At 55.1% G+C, this 18,403-nt stretch overlaps 1 protein-coding gene and 1 pseudogene across 1 annotated transcript in view; one reads left to right on the forward strand and one right to left on the reverse strand.

Moving 5' to 3' along the window:
- The first annotated feature begins 7,395 nt into the window (after positions 1-7,395).
- ANO1 (anoctamin 1) overlaps positions 7,396-18,403 on the forward strand; it is a 192,726-nt gene continuing 181,718 nt past the window's right edge. Inside the window, exon 1 of the mRNA XM_042238202.1 lies at positions 7,396-7,495. Coding sequence (XP_042094136.1) covers positions 7,462-7,495 — 34 coding nt within the window. The 5' untranslated portion in view covers positions 7,396-7,461. The remainder of the gene's footprint in view (positions 7,496-18,403) is intronic.
- Positions 9,438-9,556, reverse strand: LOC114110175 (5S ribosomal RNA; annotated as a pseudogene).

The raw sequence follows: 18,403 nt of genomic DNA on the forward strand, positions 1-18,403 counted from the left end.
GCCCGCCAACTCCTGCAGCTCAGAGCCCCTTGCTGACAACTCAAAATAACCCCATAACACATCAGAAAATGATAAGCGGGGTTCAGGTTTAACGGTCAGAAGGAAACCCACTATTCTTGGTTATTGGAAGGACTTGTGGAGAAGAAACCGCTCTCGGATCAGATGTCTGCATGGTGCCTGCCCCTCCACTTAATCGTCTAATAATGAGGATTTTTTTTTAAGTTTCCAAAGAGATGTTTCTGGAAGGAGCCCAGCCGGGCCGGGCCGGGTGCCCTCGGCCTCCCTAGCTTTGACTCTCCACCACATCTCAGCACTACAACCAGTCTGGGAGACCCAACTGCAGGTCTCAGCACCCCCTTTGACCCATAGGGCGACTCCTGCCAAACTGCTTCATTTCTTCAGGTGTCAGCTTTCTCACCAGCCAAATTGGTGCAAGTGGGTTTCACCCTTGAATGAGAAAATGAGATTCTAAGAGGGCTGAGTACATGGGGAGCTCGCGGAGAATCGTTACCCTTTATCTTTGCCATCATCCGGGCTGCTTCGACACAGACAGAGGTCCCGCAAGCGGGTCTCTGTGCAAATCTCACACAGCCAGGCCAGACCGCACGGCGGCGGAAGGGGTGGCTACCTGCAGGCCACTCTGCCCCCCTCCACTCTTCACCTGGCCCCAGCTCTGCACCCAGCTGCGTCCTAAGGTACTTTGTTCATTTTGTCGTGACTGCGTCCCTAGAAATAAGGACCATCACGTCACTTTGTACTGCAGAGAAAACTCGTGTCTAGGGAGGAGAAGCCTGTCCTTGGGCTATGGTGGAGGGGGGTGCCCAGTAGCTGGGCTGCTCCCTGAAGGGCCTTGAGAGCCAAGCTCCACCTGCGGTGGAGGACAGCAGGGGCCAGGACAAGAGACAGATGGCCCAGGCAGCTGTCTCCTTACCCAGGTTCATGCGCTGTGGCCCAGTGCCTGGGGAGCTGAGGAAGCGGCCCCGGCTTGGGCACGCAAGCAGCCATCCTGGCACATGGACAGCTGGTCACGGCTGTCGCTCACCGGGGCTTCCCTTCCCACCTGCAGAGAAGCGCCTGAGCCCTCGCCATGGCCTGCACGGCCCTCCCTGGGTTCCTGTGTGCTGTGTCCTTTTCCCCCTGCTCCAGCCACGCTGGGCTTCCTTCAGACAAATTCCTTCACGTGTCGGCTCCTCCCGGCCGCAGGGCCTCTGCACATGCCTTTTCTGTGGGCTGGAATTCCCCTTGTCATCACCTCTTCACCTAGTTAAGTCACATCTGGCCTTCTAGTGCCAGCATCAACTCCATTCCTTGGTGCAGGATGTTGACTAAGTAAGTAAGTGAAAGTCACTCAGTCATGTCCACCTTTTTGTGACCCCCTGGACTATAGCCTGCCAGGCTCCTCTGGCCATGGGATTCTCCAGACAAGAATACTGCAGAGAGGAGCCATTCCCTTCTCCAGGGGGTCTTCCCAACCCAGGGATCGAACCCACATCCTCTTCATTGCAGGCAGGTTCTCTTCTGTCTGGGCCACCAGGGAAGTCCCAGATGCTGAATGGTGTCCCCCAAAAGACATGTCCAGGGCTAACCCCCATATCTGTGAATGCGACCTTATTCAGCAACTGGGTTTTTCAGTAAGGGATTTTTTTTATTGTTTATTTTTGACTGTGCGGTCCTCGTTGCTGTGCAGGCTGTCCCTAGTTGCAGCGAGTGGCAGCTACTCTTTACTTGTGGCGCGTGAGCTTCTCCTTGCAGAGGCTTGTCTTGTTGCAGAGTGCCGGCTCTGAGGTGCTCGGGCTTCAGTGGTTGCAGCCCCCCGGCTCTAGAGCTCAGGCCCAGTAGCTGCAGTGCACAGGCTTTGTTGCCCTGCAGCAGGTGGGATCTGCCCAGACCGGGGATCTAACCCGCGTCTCCTGCATTGACAGGTGGATTCTTTACCACTGAGCCACCAGGGAAGCCCAGCAATTGGGTTTTTGCAGTCGTAATAGAGATAAGGACCGGAAGATGAGCTCATTCTAGATTCAGGATGGATCGGGCCCTAGATCCAACGACAAGTGGCCTTTTAAGAAATAGAAAAGAAGTCACAGAGAGACACAGAAAGGAAGGGGACAAGAAGATGGAAGAGAGACTGGAGGGATGCGGCCACAAGCTGAGAACACCAAGGCTTGCCGGCAGCCCCCAGAAACTGGGACAGAGGCCTGGAAGAGCTTCTCACTCAGATGAGATCAGGTATGTTCGGGGGTGTGTGGCCGTAGACAGCTTCTCACTCAGAGCTGCCAGAAAGGGCCAACCCTATCCACACTTGATCTGAGACTCCTGGCCGCCAGACTGTGAAAGGACCCGTTTCTGCCGTTTTAATGCACCCAGTTTGTGGTCATTCGTTACAGCAGCCCTGGGAAATGAATGCACTTGGAAAGCCTGCCCTACGGGGACAAGCAACTCAGTTTACCCAGAGTGGAGGGCTTCTGGAGGTTTGAGATTGCAGGGCCAAAGCCGGGACAGTCCCAGGTGGGTGGGGAAGTCCCAGGGCATACAGTCGGTGCTCAGTTCTGAGAGATGCTTCTTGGCATGAAGAGCTGGCCAGTAATGATCAGGCTGCATGTGAGGTGACCATCAGCTTGTCCCTGGGAGCATTCAAGCAGGGAGGCTGGAGGGAGGGGTGTGGTGGGGCCAGCCTACGCTGGGTAAGAGCTGCAATCAACAGTTTAAGATCCCCTGAGCCCCAGGGTTCTATAAGCATCCCATTCTGCACACGAAGACCATCAGCCTAGGTGGAAAGGGTACAGTGCCGGGTTGGCGTGGGGAAGGCAGGCATCTGGGAGTATGGAGTATTGAATGGTGACAGTGAGCTTAAAGGAATGATTGCAGGGTTAGAGCAAAACGAAGGCCAATCATCAAAATAATAATAAAAGCTGGACCCATTTTAAAGGTGAAAAAGGCAGCAGAAAGTCAATTAACTTGTCCTTGACTCTGGATAATGGAGCTCGGGGTCTTCATAGAGGATGAGATGGTTGGATGGCAACACCAGCTCGGTAGGACATGAGGTTGAGCAAACGCTGGGAGATAGTGAAGGACAGGGAAGCCTGGCGTAGTGCGGTTCGTGGAGTCTCAAAGAGCTGGACAGGACTTAGCGACTGAACAACAGCAACAATCTTTATAGTTCGCAAAATACTTTCTTAAATAAAATGGAAATGTGTTTATTTTTCATATAAAAGTCCTGCGTATGTGATAAGAAACCATGCTCCTGGCTTTCTATGACCCAGGCTTCTCACATTTGGTGCCCTACTATGTGAAGGCTCCATTCCCCAAACCGCTTCATAGTCTAAAATAGCTGCTTTCACTCCAGCCATCACAGTTGCATCCCAGCTAGAAGGAGTGGGAGAGGAAAGGGAAAGGGCCTCCTCTCTGTAGGATGCTTCCCGAACGTTGCAGTCTTGCGCACCATCATAATAAATAGTAGGTGCAACAATGATATTTTGGAATCTTGAGTAACACTTTCTCATTCAGTTATTTCATTAATCCCACCAACATCGTTTTATCACCTACCCTGTACCACTGGCGTCTCTACATACATCCGTCATATGTATTTCTCCCAAGAATCCTCTAAGGCAGGTCCCAGCAAGCCTGTTTCACAGATGGGGAAACCGAGGCTCAGAGGGAACCGACTTGCCCGCAGCACTCTCCCTCCCCAGAAGACACAGCAAGGCTGGAGCCAGAGCTCAGGGCCTTCCGATGCCAGGCCCGGCTCCACCACCCCACCCATCACACCAGGCACCAGAGCTTCCTTCCTGCTCTGGGCCACCCTCTGAGTCATCGCCGCCCCTTTGTGTTTCCTCTTCGTTTCCTTGTGATTCACACTGTCGGGCCCACCCCAGGTCACTCCTTGGAAGGAACACCCAGGTGTGGAGAGCGGGGACTGAGCAGATGGCCTCCAGCAATGGCCGCCTTTTCCGTGGAGGCTAGACTTCCAGGGAGGGACCATGGGGGCCACCCCCTGCACCAAGGGATGAGACAGCCGGTTCTGCAGGGGGACTTCCGCCAGGCTGCTCCTGGCGGAAGTCCCCTGTGTGGCTGTCACCAGGCTCTTGGTTCAAGGCCAGGACCCCAGCCAGCCATGCCCCAACAGACCAGCCTGCGGTCCAGCCCCTCCGCTGTGAGCACTAGGGCCACCCCACTTCAGCGTCCAGGATGTGCGGCCGTGCTGAGCCCATCAGCGTCCAGGATGTGCGGCCATGCTGAGCCCATCAGCGTCCAGGATGTGCGGCCATGCTGAGCCCAAGCCTGGCGCCCCAGCGACGTTGGCCATAGCCAACAGCTCACTGTTTTCCTGCCACCCTGCGTTTGGTGCACTCCCTGCATACTGGGGCGAGTGGTGAAGAACCCGCCTGCCAATGCAGGAGACATAAGGGATGTGGGTTCCATCCCTGGGTTGGGAAGATCCCCTGGAGGAGGGCCTGGCAACCCACTCCAGTATTATTGCCTGGAGAATCCCATGGACCGAGGAGCCTGGCGGGCTACAGTCCATGGGGTCGCCAAGAGTCAGACACGGCTGAAGTGATTTAGCCCGCAGCACACACTGGACACCCCAGAAACCCAGGACATCCAGCCTTCCTGAATCCTGCTCGGCAACAATCCATTTTCTTGTTTCAAATCTGTGCGTCCGTTTTGCTGTGCAGTCGCTCAGCCGTGCCTGACTCTTTGCGACCCCATGGACCGCAGCCCACCAGGCTTCCCTGTCCTTCGCTATCTCCCGGAGTTTTCTCAGTCTCATGTCCACTGAGTCAATGATGCCATCCACCCACATCCATATAGACCTCAGAGACACGGGCAGTTCTTCTGACACCTGGTCCCGTGCACCTAGACACCTAGCCTGCTGCAAGCCCAGGGGGCCCCAGATTTGGGGAGCACGTCCCCTGACTCGGGAAGCAGCTCTGAAAGCTACACCAGAAGCCCATCAGAGCCAGACCCCGGAGTGGGGGTCCTGAGGCCCACAGGTGGACCAAGCCGGCACCTCCATCCAGGGCCAGATGGAACGAGGACTTCGATTCTCACACAGTCAAAGGCAAAGAGGCCTCTGCAGCCAATTCCTTGGCTCCGTGACCAAATAAGGCAATATTACATTTCACTGTTTACAGCGGCGGGAAGCGGGCTGCTCAGAGGGCATGGGGAGAAGCTGTCCGCCCCGTCCCTCCATCCTCATCATCCAATAACTCTGTCCAAAGCCAGTTCTAAGTTCCTTATAGAAACAACCATTTGTCACTTTTAAAATACACTAACAAACCCCAGAGGTGACCCCGTCTCGCCTCCAGGCAGCCGGGTGGTGGAACCCTGCTTTGAACCACCACGCGCATGATTTAAAGGTCCTCTAAAAATTTTATTCCAGGGCCTGAGCGAAAACAGAGACTCTTCTTAAAGAGCCAGCTTCAGAGCGTCATGCGTGAGGTGCCTTCTTGGGCCCTGAGAATTTATTTCAGACTTTCTTTTGCCAGTAAGACCGCAGCTGCAGCAAAGAGCCATGAGTGGCCTCCTTGTCCCGACAGTATTTATAAAAGGAGACACACGGTTGGCAGGGTTGACTCTTAGTAATTGGTATTAATAATAAGACAAGTGTAAATGTTGAAAACCCATTAGGAGGCTTTAAGTGCTAAACAAAGCTTCAGCGTGTTGGCATTTGCACCCTGCGTGTGGACCAATCTGACCTACAGCTGAGAAAATTGGACCCCTGGGGGGTTCTGCAGTGTCTCTGTGACCCGGCTCTGTCCTCGTAGAGCACATTTAGAGCCCAGGATGGGGGCATGGCTCTGGCAAAACGGGGAACAACAGAAGAGCATCGATCTCACCTCCCAAAGGGAAGTTTTGAACCTGATGTTCTCCCAACGAGACCCCCTGCACTGCCCCCACGCCCTGCTTGCTGTCAGGAACAAGGCTACTTTCATCTCTTTTCTCTACCCCAAAGTAGCCTTTCTGGACGCAGAAGGAAATGTTTCCTGGAAGGAAGAATGCACAGGTGAACGAATGAATCGGTGAGCGAGCGAACGAGGAATGAATGAGTGAAATTTACTATTGCATCTCTCGCCAGCGGCAGCCTCTGATCTTCCGCCCTTGAGTCTCACGTGAGCTAGTACCGGATGGGTTTCCAGCGGCCGGGCAAGCCGGGACCAGCTTTGTGATAAAATTCTTGAGCCCAGAGTTGATTTCTGGGGAAACCAACAGCAAATCGGTCCTCAGCTTCCTGCCCTGCCACTCCCGAGATTGCCCCTGTTGTCCCAGCCCCCCCACCCCCACGTTGCCCGCCTGCCTCCCCCACCGTCCACACCCTCACGCCCGTCCTCCACTTAGGACAGCAACTGTCCCCCCGCCCCTGCTCTGAGCGAGGCTGCGCTGACAGGGAGCTGGGACACCGGGCAGCTGGCCTGGGCCCGTGGGGGGAGCCCACTGGCACCCCCAGGTACCGCTGCTTTCAAACCCGCCCCTCCTAAAGCAAGTATAATTCCCATTCCCAGATGGTGAGTGCATTCTCAGGGGCCAAATCCAGTCTTTTTAGAGCTCTCATCCCTGGGAGTCAGACCCACCTAGGTAGAGACCAGCTGGCACCATGCCTTTGGCCGAGTCACGCGACATCAGCGCTCCTCCAAAATGGCCGTGTACAGACACGCCAGACACGCCGGCCAGCAAGCCAGGCGAGGATCCTTGGCCTTGAGACGTGAGAGGCAGCCAGCACTTACTGAGTGCTTACTGGGTGCTCAGAATTTTTCCTGCTCTGCCCCTCTTAACCCTCACCACGCCCTGCACTGCCGAGACGGCCCGGGGAAACAGAGGCACCATCAGCAGAAACAGTTCCTCCCGCTCTCATCCAGACCTGTCGCTGGACAGCCACCTGCCTGGACCTCACCCCCTCCCCCGTGAAACAGAGACACACAGCCTCCATTTGCAGGGCTGGTGAGAATGTTCACAGAGGGTGTGCACGTCCCTGTTGATTGCCTGGCACAGTGTGGGGAACAGAGCAGACGCTCAGGGAAGCACAGCTGGGTGACCTGGAGGCGCCGCTGCTGGCCAGGGTTAGTGTTCACTGCGAGACAGGACCACTCTCCTTCAACAACCTTGCCTCTTCAGAGCTGAAAATGAATGGATGAAGGGGCAGGATCCCTGGGCACTAGTCCTCCCCTTGAGCAGATAATCAGACCAAGAGGACCCTGATGGGTGGATCACCCAGGACCACGGGCGGTCAGGGCTGGGGGAGGCCGTGCGGCAGGGGTCCGCTGGGATCCCGGGGACACATCTGAGCTGCCTGTTAATGATTAACCCACGCGCTCCGAGCCCTCTCACCAGCTGACTCACTTTGCAAACTCGGCTGGCCTGCTGGAGCGGCCTCTACCCCCTCACCTGAGATTCCAGGGCACAGGTGTCCCAACCCGCCGTGGGGAACCAGCACCCACCTAAGGCCCGCGCCCAGGACGCGCTCCGATGGAGGAGACGGCGGTGGACCTCCTGCTAGCGAGTAAGGAGGGGGCCCCCCATGGGATGGGGGGCTAGGGAACACTGCTTCCTGCCCGACCCAGGCTGGACAGCCTGTCTTGCCCTCCGAGACCCTGCGCAGGTCCAGGGAGGTCCCACAGACCCCAGCGTCCTGTGGTGCCCAGCCCAGCCGGACTCGGTTGCGGGGGGTGGTGCGCCTCCAGGGTGGGCAGGCAACAGTGGGAATGTTCATGCAAGACCCTCTTTTGGCGGGAAGCCCCTTCTTAATAACAGGGAGCAGAGACCTGGCTTCTCCGCCTGGCACTGTTGACACTCGGGGCTGAGTTACTCGGGCCGTGGGGGCCGCCCTGAGCCTTGCTGGGTGTTGAGAGGCACCCCGCCTCCACCCCCTGGAGGCCAGCAGCATCTGCCTCTGCGGTGATGCCTCCAAAACGTCCCCAGACGTGGCCTGGAGTCCCCACTGAGCCGCTGTGCCGCTGGTATGAAGCGCTAACCGAGCGCCCAAGGTTCTGCTGAGCACTCAGGCCCACAGGGTTGGCCCCGATGCGAACTGTCTGACCCTCTGTGCCTTGGTTTTCTCATCAGTAAAATGGCCCAACAGGAACAGCCACCCCACGGCACCCTGGGGTGGGAAACACTAGAGCTGAGATGTGCAAAGGGGGCTAAGCACAGGACCTGGTCCCCACCACGTGCTGTCGTGACCCCCTTTCACACGAGAGGGTAAGGCTGGGCCCAGAGAGGTGAAGTCGCTGGCCTGTGGGTCACACAGCTCATGGCCTCAGGGCTGGGAGGGACCCTCTCCGAGGCCTCGTGTGCTTAGAGGGGCTCCGTCTGCCTGGCGAGGCCCCACCTGGTGGGCAAAGACCAAGGACGGTTCACCCCACCCTCTCAAGCCATTGGCATCCTTCCAGCGATCCTTAGGGAGGGCTTGCTTGGTGGGGCCAGGGCGCTGAGGCCTCAGGGCGCTGAGGGATTAGCCAGATGGCTTTGGGAAGGGCCTCTCTAAAGACAGAGTCCTCTTCTTGCTGTATATGAAATCAGCCAGTGAAGCCAAGCCTTGGATCCGTCTGACCCCTCCCCATCTTTGGATTAGTGAATGAATGAATGGATGGATGGTATCACTCTGTCTTGAGTGAATGAATGGAGGTAAAGATGAGGAATGAGGAGGTGGACTCACTGCCCCCCCGCCCTCAGAGGGAGCCCCAGGACCCCAGCTGGGACAGCCTCTCCTGCAGGACAGAGGGCACAGAAGCAGCTCTCAGTGGCCCCCATTCTGTGCTTCCATGTGGAGGTCAGAGGTCAGAATCTATAGGGATTCCTTGGCCAAAGCTAAAACACCACCCCTCCCCAGGAATGGCTCTCTGGCCTCCTGTGGGAGACAAGTTGCAAGGGCAGAGGGGGACGGAGTGAGGTTTTGCAAAAATGAGCAAGTTAGCTGGAAAAGGATGAATTTTTATTTTTGGTTTGTTCTCAAAGTGTCTGAGAATCAAGCCAGAGGGAAGAGGAATGTGAGTTGAGCAATCGGATGTTCAGAGGGGCCCTCAGCTTGCTGCCAAGGGTCACCAGGCCTTGGAGATCCCTGCCCTGAGGTTGACCCGAGACCCACTTCCTCCTCAGTAGCCCCCATGGGGGCATTGCTCTGCCCTCCTGGTGGGAGAGGCCGGCCTGATGCCCACAGAGGAGCAGGGAGAGCCTGCTCCAGGAACTGTGGGAAGTGCCGATTCTCAGAGCAAGCACAGGAGACTCTGATAAAGAAGAATTAGTCACTCAGTCGTGTCCGACTCTTTCCTACCTCATGGGCTGTCGCCTACCAGGCTCCTCTGTCCATGGGGTTCTCTAGACAGGAAGACTGGAGTGGGTTGCCATTCCCTTCTCCAGAGGATCTTCTGACTCAGGGATCAAACCTGGGTCTCCCGCTTCTCAGGTGGACTCCTTGCCATCTGAGCCACCAGGGAAGCCCCAGAAGCCTGCAGCACCTGGTATTCCCAGGGGGTCTCCCATCCAAGTACTAACCGGGCCCAGCCCTGCTCAGCTTCCAAGGTCAGACAAGGTCAGGCGTGTTCAGGGTGGGATGGCCAGATGAGATCACGGATGACACCAAAGGCAGGAAGGAGGGTCCTTTCAGGAGGGGTGCTTTCAGGAAAGGGCTGAGATGTGGTGGTCTGCTCCATCTATGTCTAGAGAAGATGAGCTCACTAGGGGCGCCTCCACTCTGCCAGGAGCACTTCTTGGGCAGAATTTCTGTCCAGGAGCTGCTTAGTGAGTAATACTCCTATGTTAACTACACAACCCATGGATTTGTGACCTGGCCTTGTGTTTATCTTCCTGCTGACAGCACAGGGCTGTAACTTGAAAGGGTTCCCTCGGAAGACTTCTTGTCATGCTTTGGAAGCCGCATCCTTCCATCTCCATTCCTTTGTCACTAAGCTCTAGGTCCTCAGAGACCTTTATCAGAAAGCGGGTATCTCTAAAGGAGAACAGTCAGACATATATCAGTCAGTCACACCCTAGTATAAACAAAGTTAGCACCAGCCTTTCTTGGTAACTACTGGCTGTGTGGAAATGGGCATCACTGCAGGATATTAGACAGCTGAGGGACAATCTTGCCGGCTGGTGTGGGGGCTGTGGGGAGGGTCCCTGGCAAGGGGTGGAGGTGCATGACCAGCAGTGAGAAACTTTCCTTCTCCAGCTGTCACCAAAGACCCCGGGTTTCCCTTTCAGGACCGCACGTGCTGACTTCCTCCCAGGGTGGAGGCTGGGAAGGGCCGCAGGGGACCTGGTCTGAGTCAGGGCTGAACCCTACTGCCAGGACTGCCTCGCTGGCGTGACCTGGGGCTTCCCAGGGGCCGCGAGTGGTAAAGAACCCACTTGCCAATGCAGGAGACATAAGAGATGCCAGATTTGACCCCGGGGTCGCGAAGAGCCCCTGGAGAAGAAATGGCAGCCCACTCCGGTATATTTGCCAGGAGAATCTCATGGACAGAGGAGCCTGGCGGGCTCCAGTCCATTCAGTCACATGAAGTTGGACATCACTGAAGCCACTTAGCACGCACGGGTCAAACTCTCAGCTCCCAGCATCCTCGTCTGCGAATCGGGCACGTCCCCCCGCAGAGGCCTCCTCGAAGGACAGGACGTCAATGGCAGCATTCTCCCTGGTGATGCTCATCATCTGACACTGGACCCAGGAAGAACCACACTTGTCTGCTGCCTCTATTTCGTCTCCGGAGTGAGGCCCTGAGCATCTGACTCTACTGGGATATTGTGTCCCTCTTTCCACCAAGTGGAGACGTCGTGAAATGCTGTTGTGGGGTCGTAGGGTAAGGACGAAGACAGCTAGGAAGCTCTGGGAGACACCGGCGGCAGGGATGTGGCCAGGATGAGTGACGTCACTCCTCAGCAATCAGAGGAGGGGTCTCTGTGAGGAGGGAGGAGTCGCTGAAGGTCAGAGGCAATTATGGCGAGGGAGGTGCGCTCTAGCACCCTTAGGGTCTCAAAGAAAATCTATGCCAACAGGAAATGCAGACAAGGGAAGGCGGGAGGGAGGGACAGAGAGAGAGCGTAAAGGACCTTCTTGCTCCTGGGGAGCAAGCTTCATAGCAGAAGCCTGGCCAGAGCGTGTTGACTCTGTCTCCAGCTGCCCCAGAGGCTGGCCCTCTAGGGAAGTGTTTTCTCAGAGCCAGTAGGTCCCCTTCCAGCCCTACAGCGTGTCCCCGGGGAGCGGGGCGCAGAGCTGGGCTGACAGCAACCACAGTGGCAGAGGCCTTCAGAGTGTCACCAGCCTCATCGATCTGAGGTCACGTGAACACCCTGTCGGGAAATGTTCTTCAGGCCACGGTCTTGGCCGCCGCTCCGGAGGCAGGGCCTATTTGCTTTAGCAATCATCCTGTGCAGGTCTGAAGTGAGTGTTTATATAAGAGAAGCTCTGTGACCTCGCACAGGTCATGCCCCCTCTCTTGGGGTTGTTCTTCATCTTGATCATGGTGAGAGAGTTGCACAAACAGCCACATGGAGGCTGAGGGTAGGAGAGCCAGGGAAAGTCTCTGTCGGTTCAACAGCAAGGGACTAAAAAAGTTCTCCATAAAAAGTGACTCTCCTATAAGAGAAGTCCGGAAGGGTTGGTAAGGAGCTTCATAAACTCATCAGAGACCCTGGGTCCCTCTCTCCGACCACTCTGCCATGCTCAGCAAAGGCATCCTCCTCATGGCCCAAGATGACTGCCTGAGTTCAAGCCATCAAATCTGCATTCCAGTACAGGAAAGAGAAATGGCAGAGAAGGGTACTTTCCCTCCATGGAAGTTACCCACACACTTTGACTCATTCCCATTAGTCATACCAAGCTGTAAGGGAAGCCTAGCCATGCCATCTTTTCCCCTGGGTAAACACACGCCAGTTAAAAAAACTAGGAATTCTCTTATGGAGAAAAAGGCTAGGAATAAATATTGGGAGGCAAATGGGAGTCTGTGACGAGGTTCAGGATGAATCCCTAGTCCTAGTGACAGGCCGTCAGCTGGCAAGGGACCTGGGTGTCCTCTCCTCACTCTGAGCCTTGGTCTCTCATCTGCAACACGGGACAGCTGGTCCCAGATGGCCTCTGCCTAGGATAAGTGACTCTGTTTGAAACAAAAGTGAGGGTGGATTCAGAGAAACGCTGGAATATTTGACTGATAGGCTGTGTTTGGAAATGCCAGCTTATCTCGGTCTCCAGCGCAGAGTGAGTGAGCATGCCTAGGCTTTTTTTAAAGTGAGTACATAGCAATTTGGACACATATTTTCCAGTTTTGGCAAAATATGAGTGTTATTCCGAATGCACGGGCAGTAGGCACTGAATCAATTATGAGACAACTTCACAAACGGCTGAAGTACCTCATTTCCTGGGTAGGAGCACACACGCTTGTGTTTCTCTCTGCTTTGGAAACTGTAAAACGCTGTCATTTTACTACCACACATCACACGTGTCTTCATCCTGAAGCTGTATGACAAGTCGTGCGCCTGCTGGATTTTCCTCTCGCGTTCACACTGTATTGTGATCAGATATTTCCATGTAAATATGCAGTATGGACTCTGACCTGCAGTATGCCTGAGGATGTGGCTCATAAATGCAGGAGGATTCCATGTCCTTATTCCTCATCAGAACTCCTGAGAGTCAGGCCAGTTGTGAGAATAAGGCGAGCTGCCCATGGGGCCTTTGCACGGCTGTTCTGGGCCCCGAATTGCTGTTATTGTTGTTCAGTTGCCAAGTCACGTCCGACTCTGTGACCCCATAGGCCGCAGCACGCCAGGCCTCCCTGATCCTCACCATCTCTCAGAGTCTGCCCAAGTTCATGTCCATTGAACCGGTGATACCATCCAACCATCTCATCCTCTGTTGCCCTCTTCTCCAGAATATTCTTCCTCAAATACCTGCACAATTTCCCCGCTCTTAGCTCAGGCCTCGTGCAAACACCCCTGCCTGTCCCCTGCCTATGGCATCTTGTCATCCTCACTCCCCTCCCTTCACTTCATTTTTCTTCAAAACCCCTCCCTCTCCAGCATAGCATCATTTGTTTATTCTCTCTCTCCTGCATAAGAGTGAGATTCCATAGCAGCAAGGACTTTCTCAAAGCCCTCTATCCTCAGCAGCTAGACTTGTGCCTGGGAAATACAGATGCTCAACGAATATTTATCACCTCACGTCATCTGCTTTTCTAAATATTTTTCTGTTAGTCCTTAGAGAGAGACTCTACTAAAGATGAAGATAGTTGTTTGGGGGTATCTACTTTTTAATTTATTTTATGGAAGTATAGTTGATTTACAATGTTGTATTAATTTCTGTCTACAACAAAGTGATTGGGTTATACATATATTTTTTTCATATTCTTTCCCATTATGATTGATCACATATAGTTCCCTGTGCTACACAGGAGGGCCTTGCTGCTTATCCACCCCATATAATGGTTTGCCTCTGCTGACCCCACACTTCCAGTCCATCCACCCTCTTCACCGTCGGCAGCCACAGGTCCGTGCTCTGTGTCTGTTCATCTGGGTTGTATTTTAGAGTCTACGTGTAAGGGACATCATATGGCATTTGTCTTTCTCTCTGACGTACGTCATTTAGTAGGACAATCTCTAGGTCCATCCACGTTGCCGCAAAGCGGCATTATTTCATTCTTCTTTGCGCTCAGCAGTATTCCACTGGGTACATGGGCACCTCGTCTTCTTTATCCATTCATCTGCCCGTAGACACTTACGTTGTTTCCATGTCTCGGCAAGTGTGAGGAGTGCTGCTATGAACATAGGAGTGTATGTATCTTTTTCGGTTAGAGTTCTGTCTGGATATGTGCTCAAGAGTGGGCTGGCTGGCTCAAACGGCAACTTTATTTTTTAGCTTTTTTTAAGGAACCTCCGTACTGTTTTCCATAGTGGCTACACCAACGTCCATTTCCACCGAGAGTATAGAAGGGTTCCCTTCTCTCCACACCCTCTCCAGGATTTGTGATTCACAGACGTTTTGATGATGGCCATTCTGACCGGTGCGAGGTGGTACCTCATTACAGTATTGACTTGCGCTTCCCTAATGATCAGTGATGAGAAGCATCTTGAAGATGAAAAAGCTTTTGGCCCTCCAGCTAGCAGCGGTGGGGCATGGCTCTTCTTGGCTGCTACAGATTCTTCTCGTGCTGGGTCTGCCTGAGCGTGAGCTTTTAAGATTCCATCTTGTCCCGAAAAGACTTTAAGGTAGCTTACCAAGATCTGTAAAGTTTCTCAGAAATAAGATAACTTGAAACTTTGCAAAGGAAAATGAAGCACAGGGAAAATAAGGTTGTGGAAGTACGATAATTAAAGATGACCTTCAGCGCTTCCTGAACAGGGCGTCTGTGAGCAAGACACGGCTTTCCGAGCTCTGGCTCGCTTGTACTCCACGATGATGCTGATGCGTCCCATTTCACAGATGAGGAAACTGAGGCCCAGAAGGAGGAAGGCTTTTGCCCAAGATCGCTACGCTGGCAAAAGGCAGGAAGTGGGAGTCCACAGTCTCTCAGCACGTGGGAGCCCCCTCCCCGGCCCTATGCTTTTGGCCCCAAAGCCTGGATTGAGGAATGTGGGACCACCTCTGGGTGGTGGAGCCCTAAATGCCCACTCGGGGGACCTCAAGATGAGCTGCTTCTGGGGACAAGTGAAAGCTCCGCTTTCCCTGGGTCAGGATTCCCAGCTGCAAGCAACAGAGGCCGAGTCTGGTTCTCCATCTGGGACAAAGCATGATGCAAGGCCCTGTGGGGACAGACTGAGGGCCGCCTGGGAGGCCACGCGTGGGAAAGCCCGTGTCTTTCCCCAGCCCCCGCCCCTGCCACCAGGGCGTCCTGCCACAGCCCCCGGACAACAGCGCCGCAGCCTTCCGAGAGAATCCTAACCCTGCCTCTCTGGTCCACAGGCCAGACTGCACACGGGCATGTCTGATTGGCCAAGCCCGGGTCACCTGAGCATGGCCCAGTTGCCAGGGAGACAGACCCGGAGGACTTCCCACCCGCTTCCATAGCGGTGGCTTTTTATCCATCAACACCACACGCAGAAGATCTCCCAACAGGAAGGGAGGCTGGGTGCTGAGCAGCCCCTCCCTCAAATGACCAAAACCACCACATCCTCTCTGAGGAGTTCCCCAGAACAGCCTCCCACGGGGGTCCACTGAGAACCACAAGCTCTAACTGCTGGAAAAGCCAGAAGTGAGGGGCTAGTGCCTTTCTGGGTCAAGGAAGCCCCTGAGTTAAGGGGTAGGAAAATTGAGCAGACCCAGGGTGGCCCAGGACCCCCGTTCAGGTGCAATTTGGGCCCCTTTGTCACAGAGGCTTGCAGGTGCTTGGGGATCCTTCGGTCCTCGGCGGTTGCAAAAGCACCTTTATGGAATTTATCAAGAACTCAGCATCCTTAGGGTGCTGCCTCTGGACCCCCCAACCCCCGCTGCTCTCCAGGACCTACTGCCCCAAACAGCCTGTCTGTTCCCAGAACCAAAGTCACCCCCCAGGCCAGTGCGAAGCTGGAGTTCTCTACCACGTGGGGTGACTTGCATTTTAGATTGTTCACTCCAGACCCACTGGCTGGCAGGGACGGAGCCGCTGACCGGTTTGTTTGTTTGAGTTCATTTGGCTTTGTTTGGTTTGTTAAGCTGTCCACGTGGTTGGGGTCAAAGCGCTCATACAGGGTGCGCTGCAAGCCTCTGTCCGCCTGCCTCCCTCACTGCCCTGCTCTGCTGTGTGCCCAGAGAGGACGGCAGGGGCCAGGAGACCGTGTCCACTTGCCCCTGTCACCCTCTGGATTCTGGACGCGGCAGGCCACGGGGACCAGAGGACAGGAGGAGAACACTGATGTCTGTTCTCCCGGCCACTCCCGCCAGGCTGGGCCCACTGCTGAGGCCACAGTGCCCAGAGGCAACCCGTTCCTCCAGCCCAACCCCGAGGCTGGGCCCTCCCCTTCTCTCATCTCTGGGTATCTGCCTGTTACCAGCATCCAAGTGCCTCTCCAGCCCTTATGATTACCTCTAGCCTGACCACGCCTCTGCAAACTGTTCTTTCATTAAATTTGTTTTGGGCTGATCTGTGTCTGCCCGCCTCCAAATTCATAAATGGGTACCCTGAGGCCCAGCCCCTCTTAATGTGGCTGTATTTGGAGACGGGGCCTTTAAAGAAATAAATAAGGTAAAAGGGGATCACTAGGGTGGGCCCTAATCCCACAGGACTGGGGTCCTGATAAGAAGAGGTCAGGGCACGGATGCACATGGAGGGATGACCCTGTAAGGACACGGGGAGGAGGCGGCTGTCTGCACACCCACCCAGGAGAGAGGAGGACCGGCCCCACCCACACCTGGGTCTCGGATTCCAGCCTCCAGGACTGGAGACAGCGAATCCTGTTGTTTATGCAAAGCCCCATGTCTCACTGGAAGGAGCTGGCCGTTGGCTACCAGGCCCTAAATGGTATTAATACATATCACAGCAATTTCATATCAAGGGCCTAGAAGGTGCTGGGCTGGGTTCTTCCTACATGGATTCCCTTATCCTTGTCCCCACCCTCGAAGATGGGCACATTGGTGCCCCTGTTACCCCAAACCACAGAGCAGATACCCAGGCAGAGTCTGAGAAGGCTTCAGAGGGTGTGCGGCTGGGACCAATGCCCGCTGGACTCATCCACACCGCACTTCTCTGACCACGAAAGGATGGGTTTCCCAGAGTGAAAACATAGCCACCACATTCGCCCAAAATGGTCCTACATTCTTAAGACTGAAATTAAAAGAAGGGGCCAGAACACACCTCTGGGTACTTCTTCCTGACCTGTCTCACCATCCCTGGCACAGGTGATGACTTGAGGGTCCTGCCCGTGTGCATGGAAACGGCTAGAAGATGTCCTCCCATCCCCAAATACTTCAGCCGCCATGATCAAAGGCCGCAGAACTGGTCAACATGCTGCCAACAGCTGGATGTTGTTCCAGACCCTGCACTGTGGCCGTCCGAGGGCTCGCCCTGCCCCCAGCACCCCGCTCACCACGCAGGGCGCTGAGGGCCAGGCCTGCCACTCACCATCAAGGCCACCTGTGCTGTGGGCAGGAGCTGGCTGACAGCTGCAGTGGGGGTGGGGTGGGTGGCAGGGCTGCCTTTTCAAAGGGGGACACAGGAACTTCCCTGGTGGCCCAGGGGCTGGGGCTCCACGCTGCCAATGAGGGAGGCCTGGGTTCGATCCCTGGTCAGGGAAGTTAGATGCCATGCGCCACAATGAAAGATCCCGCACACTACAGCCACAAGCAAGGATTCCGAGTGCTTTGACTAGGACCTGGCACAGCCAAACAGATTTTTTAAAAAAGCAGCCTGCGCGGTGGGCCCAACCGGCAGGCCAGGCCTCCACCCGACGCCCTCCTTCCAGTCAGCACGGCCCCAAGTCTCAAAGGCTGACCTCGGTTGATTTTTAAATCAAATGTTTTGTAACGGGGAGCATGGGGGCGGCCTGGGGACATGACTTACTCTGCTTTTCAAGGACAAAGGAGGCCGGCTCCCCATCGGCCTGGCCCGCAGATGACCGGCCCTGTGTGCCGTCGCCAGGCCATCGTGGGCGGAGTGTCGTCAAGGCCCTGAGCCCTTTGGAGATAGCTGGGGTCAGAGTTTCACTTTTCCTTCTCAGATTCCCTCCCAAGTCTGGGAAAGCGTTATCTTGAGGGTCTGTGAACAGTCCTCTCTCTGAGCGGCTGTCGTTTGCATATGTGGCTGAAAGAGAGGGAAGAAAATCCCAAGGGCCTCAAGGAGCCCTGCTCTGGGAGGAGGTGGCCAGTGTCCCCAGGGGCAATGCCGCTGACGTTTTCTTTGTCTGGGAATCATCATCTCCCAGGCAACTCTGAAGAAGGGGCTGTCCTTTGGGAGACATCTGTCCCCTTGTGCGGAAGACCCCGCGCGACACCAGGGCTGCCCTGCAGTTCTGGGGGGGGCCAGTCCTTCAGCCATCGGACGCACTAACTTGCCCACAAGTACCAATATCAGATAGTGGAGTTTATGCTTTCGCAGGCCAAGTACCTGAAAACAGCTGAGCCTTAAGAAACAGATCCCCTGGGAAATGACAGATGCCTTCTTGATTGTTTTATTTTTAAAATAAACTCTATGGGAAGCGATCCTTCTCTGGAGACCGTTTTACCCTGGACTCCTGAGTAAAGCTTGATGTCTCAACTGGGGTGTGTATGTGTGTGTGCGTGTGTGTGTGTGTGCGCACGCGCGCGATAGTAACCCACTCGTATGCGACTCTTTGTGACCCCATGGACCGTAGCCCACCAGGCTCCTCTGTCCATGGGATTCTCCAGGCAAGGATAGTGGAGTGGGATGCCATCTGCTCCTTCACTTTACTGAGGACCCACTGGATAGTCCTGGGGCGAGAAAGCACCAGGTGTGTTGAATTACAGCTACATCTACCATCCTCAGATAACTCC

Source organism: Ovis aries, chromosome 21, assembly GCF_016772045.2.
Source record: "Ovis aries strain OAR_USU_Benz2616 breed Rambouillet chromosome 21, ARS-UI_Ramb_v3.0, whole genome shotgun sequence".
Classification (NCBI taxonomy): Eukaryota; Metazoa; Chordata; class Mammalia; order Artiodactyla; family Bovidae; genus Ovis; species Ovis aries.